Consider the following 8,558-nt stretch of genomic DNA (forward strand, 5'->3'; position numbering starts at 1 on the left):
CCACCAGAAGAAAGTAAGTTATTAAAATTAGATGTTTATAAAGCCTTTGATACCCTCTCCCATGAATATTTAGGGCAAATAATGAGCAAAGTAGGAATAGGTAAGGAATACTTAGAGGCAATTCAGGAAATTTATAAAGAAGGAAAGGCAATAGTAAGAGTAAATAATGAGCACTCACAAACATTTCCTATACAAAGAGGGGTACGACAAGGCTGCCCATTATCACCGTTACTCTTCATAATGGCAATAGAACAGTTAGCAGAATGGATCAGAAACTCTGGAAGAATAGAACGCTATAGGATAGGTAAAGAGGAAATGAAAATCAATTTATTTGCAGATGACATCATAACTATTATGACAAATCCAAAAGAGGGAGTAAAAGAAGTAAAGATTATTCTAGATGATTTCGAAAAATGTTCAGGGCTAAGAGTGAATATGACAAAATCAGAAATTATATACTTAAATGTAAATAGAGAGGAGAGAAAAATAGAGAAAAATATGAGAAGATGGAAAAATAAAACATTAGGGATATCCTCTAAAATTAGAAGCACAAAAATGTTTTTGGTACCCAAAATATTGTACTTATTTCAATATTGAAATATTGTACTTATTACCAATGGGAGCAAAGGAAAATAAAATTGTACAATGGAATAGACTACTAAAAGAATGGATATTTGGTAAAAAGTAGATTTCAAAAAAGGATAATGTATAGCCATAAGCTAGAACTTGGATGGGGAGTTCCTGATCTAAATAATTATTATGACGCATTCCAACTTAAATCACTACTGGAGTTAGGAGAGGAAAGATAACGGAAATGGGTTAGATTTGAGAATGAGATCAACAATAATATAGGAAGACTAGATATTTTTTACGAAGTGAAGGCTAAAGACCTAAAACTAACAATAGGCCCTAGAAGAGCAACACTAGAAGTTTGGAAGAAATGGCAACCGAAATGGCTAGGAAGACACTCTAGATGGGCGCCATTAGAAACTGTTATGGAAGAGGAGCAAGAAAATAAATGGTGGGAAACTCTAAGGTCCAAAGGATACCAGAGTGGGGGATATGTTTAGAGGGAAAACTCTTAAGCCATTACAAGAAGTAATAGAGGAGATAGATAAGCAACATTGGCTAAAAATAGCAGGTCTCTATAAGGCAGTAAAGAAGATTAATGAAAAAGAAGAAATATGGATAGACGAACCAATGGAAGAAATATATAAAGAAATGACTAAGGAAAAACAAGGTGTAGTAGGGAAAATTTATAAAAAGATGATATCAAATAAAGATAAAATAATAGAATATCTACAAAAAGTGTGGAGTAGAGAAGGTCAGATAACAGAGAGGATGGCAGAAAAAAATCATGAAAGGAATAGAAGAAATTAAGGTAATTAAATTTAAAGAACTTGAATATAAATTTCTCACAAAATGGTACAAGACACCAGCCCAATTAGCTAACATGATCCCAGGATTAAGCTCCCTCTGCTGACATTGTAGACAATCTAAAGGCTGGTTTGCACATATGTGGTGGGAATGCAGAGAAGCAAGGGCATTCTGGGCAGAAATTACTAAAGCTATAAGGAAAGTAAGTAAAATAACATTAAACATAGACCTCAACTTAATGTTGATAAGTACAATGGGAAGCCCAATAGTGGAAAAGAAGGATCAAATCTTATTTAAGGCTATGATATCGGCGGGTAAAGCAGTTATAGCTTTGGGTTGGAAAGATAAATGTAGATAAACAGTTGAAATCTGGCACAACTATTTGTTTGAGTTTATACAGTCAGACATCGTGGCAACTATACGCAAGGAGACAACATGGGAAGGTAAACCTGCAGAAGTTCGGAATAGATGGAAGACTCTATTTGGACTGGATATCAAAGGAAGGAAGAAAAGACATTCAGTGGAAGATTCAGACTTTGTGCCCATGGCTGGGGTCAAAAGACTATAGACAACACTAAGATAGGGAAGGGAGGAGGGAGGAAGGGGAAGGGGAGGAAATCGTAAGAAATTGAATTACATGCATTGTAAAAGTTTAAAAGGGAAAAAAACTAATAAAAATATGTTATAAAAAAAGAAAAAAAGAACATATGCATCAGTCCCCCAGGCTGCACACTGTGGGTAAAGATTTGTGGTGGTGGTTCAACTATCTTTCAGGGAAGATTATCTGTCATTACTGATCTTCCCAGGAAGATCACCCTGCTGTTTCCCCCCAATGGGATTCCACTAAGGATTCTTTCTGCCTCTTCTACATATAAATGAGGTAGCTGGACAAGGGCATGGAGAACAATGATGTTCTATCAGTATGTTGATAAGTACTGAGCTCTGTGGCTTTTTTAAATAAAATCACAACTAGGTACTTTAATCTCTGTAGTTATACCTTATCTATGTCTTTGAAGTCCTAGAAAGTACACTGTTTGAAAGCTTTGAACCTAAATACAAGTGTGCTAATAATAGAAGCTACATTTGCAGTTAAAGGAGAAAGGACAATGCTATTGTAGACGATTCTAGCTTGCTCTGGTCATTGAGATTTACAGTTTTGTACTTTCACAAACTTATTGGGCTTAGTGGGGTTTACTTCTGGGTAAGCCTGTTTTGTAATACATTGTTCGTAGCTGAAAATGGCACAGAACTCATAGGATGTGGCATATCAATTTCTAAGGAAAATCCAAAGTTTTGATCACTGGTGCCTTAAGTGGCTCGAGCCCTAAGTTTTGTTGGGAGCACCATGACAAACTCTGAGCACTCCACTGATTCTGTCATCTGTATGCCAAATACATAAAATAAGGTCATGAAGAGAGACATCTTTGGCACATGAAGTATTGGGAATGAATGTGTGAGTGAATCATGCAACCAAGCAATGTATCACCCCAAATACGCTTTGTTTAATTTGGGAGTAAGATAATACCACTAGTGTGGATCCAACCTTTAAGGAATCTTCCTTCCACGGAAAAACCAGTAAAGTTGGACAAAGGCTTCAAACTGTGCTCAGTGGAGTGGGAGGATAGGGGTAGTATCCACTGTATTTTATCCTTTTTTAAAAATCTTAGGGCGGTTTGATTTCCTTAAATTTTTACTGATGTGCTTTGAGGAGCACTTTCTGTCAGGATTAACCATATTGGATTAGACAGACCATTCAGTTCCTTATGCTCTTCCTTTCCATCAGACCCAATCTGAAAAGTTTGGCTTCAAACTCACTTATAAACTTTTTTATATCAACTGAACAAGTAGTAAAGCTTTATGTGTGTGTGTGCATGCTCCAGTTTTTTGTCACATGTTCTACATTCATTACTGTGATAGATTCATGGGTGAGTTTAATTAATATTAAATATACAAACTTTCAAATTAAATACACAAGCTTCTTTATTAATTATCAGAAGATTTTCCTTCAATTCCAAACAAGATCTGAAATATATGTTCACTTTGATGCTCCTTCAGGAATTCTAGGAACTGACCAAGATCCATATGATAGTCATTCCTCAGTCCATAATCACCATGCGCTTGAAACTGTAAATCTTCAAAACTATGAAAGCGACGTAGGTGATCTTCATTTCCTTCAGTCTCTGCACTCTCAACATGCTTGCAGGAAATGTGTTTCCAGTTTGGGTATCTAATTACATGCCAAAATTCTTCACAATTCTCTTTGATGCCTTCCACACAAATTATCCCAGGTTTTCCAGTTAAACAGAAACCGGTCAAATTTAATTTCTTTGCACAGTCAAATATCTTTTTCCTTAATTCTTGTCTGTATATGTGATGGCTGTAAATCCACATTCGATTAAAAAATGTTTTAACTACTTTTTCTTTTGATTCTCTTGCAGAGGAGAATTTGCTGTTTTCTAAATAGGGTGAACTGTTTTCTTGCAGCCATTGCACAGCTGTCCAGATGCAGAGTTCACCTGACTCCAAAGAAGCAATGTAAGAAGCAAGATCCTTATTGAGCTGCAATTGTTGCGGCCTATCTACAGCATCTGATCTTGCAAAAAGCTGTGGTGCTGCATTAGGATAGTCATAAGGCAAGGTTACCTGCAAATTTACTCTCTCCTGAAACAGAAGACAAAACAAACAAAAACCCCACCCTTCATAAAATGTAGATTTCCAGCAGCTGTGCAGTGTTTGCTAGTCACAGTTTTTAGAAACATTTATAAATTGAACTCCAAAGGAAAGACCAATACCCAATCCCAAGTACACTGTTTGAAAGCTTTGCATTTATATCAATGAGAGGGTTAAGACCAGTTCACCCAGTTGGCAATAGCTTTCAGAGAATGTAGTACACAAACCCAGGAATACACCTACATCAGCACACAACTGAGTCAAAACATAAACTACAATAGCTGACACTATGAATAAGTTCATTTCAGTTTTGCTTCATCACCCATAAAAACACAAAAAGGGATGTGGCTGGGGACCAGTGCTAGAACATCTTGGCGTGCAGAGGGTCCCAGGTTCAATCCCTGGCAACTTTGCATTTCCTCTACAGCTTTCCTGTTTCTCTTCCCTGTCTTGTCTCTACAGATCTCCTTTAGTTGCAGATAGAAGAACCAGTTGCCGCATCTAGTACTTTGCAAGCGTTTTTATTACCAAGACTTTACTACCAAAAAACAATTAGTGCTGCAGAGTAAGGCCACGTCTCTTAAGGAGCTCTCCACACACAGGACCTAGTGCAGATCAGGAAAACCGGGGGCAGTTCCTGAAAGCACACCACCCAGCGGGGTTAGCCAGAGAGCCACAATTTTAATGACTTCTTCCAAAGTGAAATGCAAGGCAAGCAGTTCCTTAAGCAGTAGTTCTCAGACATTTTGAAATAAGATTCCAAATCTTCTATAGTTTTGGGAGCCCTATAACTAACTTCATAATATTCTGCTCTGAATATAAAAAGTAGGAATCTCCCATTCATTAACTCTGAATAAGTTGATATTTTTTACAATTAGCATTTATAAATATATACAGGGCTTTTTTTGTAGAAGCAGCCCAGCAGGAACTCATTAGCATAATAGGCCACACCCAACAGCAGAAACACATTAGCATATTAGGCCACACCCTGACAGCACAGCTCATTAGCATATTAGGCCACACCCCGTGCCTTCCGTTGGCTTGCCTGGGTGCCCTGTGGCTGCGGGATTTGAAGGGAAGGGAGGGCAAGCCGGCCCTTGGACAAGCCCCCCCCGGCCTGCCCGCCTTTGAGTCACCGGGGGGGGGGGTCGCTCTCCAGGCCTTCCCTCTGTAGCCACGCATGCAGAGGTTTTGGCTGTAGTGGGCATGGCCGGCTGTGAAGCCAGCCGGAACTCCGTTCCTGTGCGTTCCTGCCCAAAAATAGCCATGAATATATAGCATTATTAAGTGACCAGCTGTATTCCACAGCCATTTCACACACTGTGAAACCCCAAATTTGCCATGAAACCTGCCAGAATCTCTTCTTCCATCTTACCCAGGTCCTCCTGGCCTCTTGTCCTACCTGCAAGTAACTCCCAACCCACAGTTTGAGAACCACTAATTTAAAAGTGTATTCTGGAGTACATTTTAAAAATCTTTATCTGGAAGAAAACAGAATGTGGCCGGATTGGCTCAAGATTATCTCTGCCTGCAGATACTGCCATACTGGCAGAAATGTTTTAGATCAAGGTGTAGTGTTACTAAAATTCTTCAGAGGGAAATAAGGCAAAGCTGTCAAAGCAAAAGAAACCCCTCTGAGCTATACAAACCAAAACAGATGGTCTTACCTTTAATTCATCAATGGCAACAGAAACCATATATTCAATCTTATGCGGCAGCGCTTCACTAGCATTGTTCAAATACTGCTGAACATTAAGAAAAGTGTTATCATCCTGAAGGGTAATTTCTCCTTTATTAGGGAACATGGAAAAAAGCATTTCTAGTTCTGACATCTGAAGCTCAATATTTTCTTTAACTGTCCTAGTCATTGTTACAGATGTGAAGCCAAACACCTGGAGACAAGAGAAATAAAATCAATAATACTGCCTTTGTGCCTCTGTGTATTCCTTCTAGAAGAAACTATAAAAAGCATGGATAAAGCTCATGCTGGAAAGAATGAAATAGTTTTGACCAAATGAAACACCCCTTCAGATTTTTTTTTAAAGAAAACCTGTAATACTCAACAAATTTTGGTTTTAGGTTGAAGAAGTTCAAAGAGACTGTTTACATCAGTAAAATCAATTCCAGTCATAAACATGAAGAAATATATGAGTGTGTTGTAGTGAATAAGGAAAATCACACCATGATAAACATGTGGAAGTAACTGAGTCCTGGTGCAACTGTTATTTATGTATTTAGCTTTGCTCTGAGAATAAAGTTGCACACATGGATGGCTGTTTAAAGACCAGATCCCTTAATGAAAACTGGACCCATGCAAAGCAACACCATTACTCTGTCTGTATAGAGAATGCAGTGAGCAAACAAGCCATAGATGCAGCCCCAATATCCAGCAGACGAAAAATACTGCTGTGACCCCATATAATCCAACATGACACTCAGGGCAGTTTTAAATGCAACAAATTGTACCTGAATACCAAAGGCACGTCATGAAAACTTCATATACATATTGCTTGTTTAAAGGACTGGTTCACAGATACCAGTCCACCACTTAACGACTGCAACATCTAGTGATGGCTTCTTTGTGTGAATGGGATATCTTAGGTATGGCATTTCTGGCATAAAAATTTCATGTAATCTGGCATATGATCATTTCCAGTTGAATTAGTGCACACCAACTCTCCAGCAACATAAATCCTGCAGAAGAATGAGACTAGCTAGGCAGCTGATATTTGAGATGGCAGAATGGACTGAGCCACAGCAAGAGGGGAATCACAGGTAGGTTTTTTTTAAATGCTCTCCTACATTTAAAACAACAGCATCCCACAAGCAGAAAATCAGTACAGCATGAAGCAAGCTAGGTTAGAAACTTGTGGCTGTGCTAGAATGATGTATTTGTGGAAAGGTTTTTACATAGTGGAGCATCTGAAAATTACATCTCTCTGTATAGCTGCAATCAGATCTACCATCTCAGGTTTCTATCATCTCACTGTATTGCTTACCTAGACTGGGCCCAAGGACAGAGGAATCAAATCAAAAGCTCAGGAGTAAGAATACAGAACAATATCAAGCACTGTGTAGGGGGAACTGATCTTTTCCCACTAGCCAACTGAACAGGCAATCCTGATGTCTTGTCCTTATGAACGGCTTTAAAAGGGGAAGAGATAGATGCGTGGAGGATAGCTCTACCAGTGGCTACTAGCCACGGCGAGTGAGGGGAATCGCCACGATCAAAGGCGCGAATCCTCTCTGAATCCCAGCACCGAGAGGCAACCTCAGGGGAAGGCCTCGGCCTCCCTTCCCCCGCTGTGGGCCCTCCAGAGGAACTGGTTGGCGACTGTGTGAGACAGGGTGCTGGACTAGATGGACCACTGGTCAGATCCAGCAGGGCTCTTCTGATGTTGCCAGAGAGGGTCCGAATGCCCCAGAACCAGCCCGGGCAGGCAGCCGCTCGCTTGCGCCCATTGCTCAGCCTCTTTAGGCGGTGGGCGGCTACCTCTTTGAGAGGGGGGACGGACACAGAAGAGAATCATCTCGGTCCCGAGAGCTGTGTGGTGGTTCCTGTCATCGCCCCCCCCCCGCCCTGCTGTCACGTACCTCGCAGACACACTCACGCCCCCTCCCCCCCCCCGCGTCGGAAGCCGCAGCCCCCGAGTCCGCTTGGGGGCACGGACGGGGCTCCTGGAGGACTGCGCAGCCGGGCTTGATGACGTCAACGGGACTGTCTGAGCACGCGCGATATTAAAGGGCTGCCTTGGAAGGCCGCGGGGGGGGGGCTGCTCTTGTTGTCGGAAGCCCCTGGGGTCGCCCGTGTGGGCAGGTGTAAAACAAAGCTGTTACTGGACACAAGTCCCAGGAGCGTAAGACAAACCTTGTTTTCCAAGAACTTTTGCCCCTCCGAATAAAAGGGAGGGAGCCTTCCGAGAGAGGCTGAGCGACCGACAAGTTTGCTCAGGGCGCCCTGCTGCGTTCCTCTGAACGTAAAAGTTTACTGCCGAAAGCGGGAAACAGGCTTAAAAAAAAAAAAAGCCCGGTGGAAGCGCTTTTGGCAATACTCTTTTGCACGCTACATTGACTTACTCGTTCTACGTCACAGCAGTCGGGCTCTAAGCAGTCCAACGTGGGAGATGCGCCCAGACAGGCGACTGTCCTACGTGGCCACAACCACCCCCGTTGCACGCTACCTGCCTCAGGGAATCGGAAGGTTCTTCCCACTTCGCGCTGAGCCTCCGTTTCTTGCTGCGTATGAGTCCGAGCGGGAGGGACAGGGCAGTCCTATGTACAGTTACTATTTGATGTGAAATCAGTGGGATTGGTCTGGAACACCTGCACAGGATTACCCCAAGAAAGGCTGGACTCGGACAAGCGGGCCGCTGTGTGAAGCCTCAAAAGGACCCGCGTACTTCCTTGCGCGTCTCTACCCACCGAGGAAGCAAGCGAGAGAAGAGGGCGGCTGCAACCACCAGCCGCGATGGCAAAGTGATGAATGAGGTGCCTGGGCGGAGTTACCGGAA

At 41.8% G+C, this 8,558-nt stretch overlaps 1 protein-coding gene across 3 annotated transcripts; it reads right to left on the reverse strand.

The window, feature by feature from the left end:
- Positions 1–3,308: 3,308 nt before the first annotated feature.
- On the reverse strand, positions 3,309–8,507 carry RWDD2A (RWD domain containing 2A). Of its 3 annotated transcripts, none has more exons than XM_015420902.1 (3): positions 8,470–8,507; positions 5,715–5,939; positions 3,309–4,038 (listed from the first exon to the last, which is right to left on the reverse strand). In XM_015420902.1, the coding sequence occupies exons 2-3, from the start codon at positions 5,913–5,915 to the stop codon at positions 3,361–3,363; spliced, it is 879 nt and encodes a 292-aa protein (XP_015276388.1). In that variant the 5' UTR covers positions 5,916–5,939; positions 8,470–8,507; the 3' UTR covers positions 3,309–3,360. The 3 variants fall into 3 exon arrangements, with proteins under 3 accessions (XP_015276388.1, XP_015276389.1, XP_015276390.1); XM_015420903.1 differs by having other exon boundaries at positions 8,385–8,506; XM_015420904.1 differs by lacking the exon at positions 8,470–8,507 and adding an exon at positions 7,047–7,312.
- Positions 8,508–8,558: the final 51 nt, after the last annotated feature.

The sequence above is a fragment of the Gekko japonicus genome, unplaced genomic scaffold (assembly GCF_001447785.1).
Source record: "Gekko japonicus isolate JY-2015 unplaced genomic scaffold, Gekko_japonicus_V1.1 scaffold2587, whole genome shotgun sequence".
Classification (NCBI taxonomy): domain Eukaryota; kingdom Metazoa; phylum Chordata; class Lepidosauria; order Squamata; family Gekkonidae; genus Gekko; species Gekko japonicus.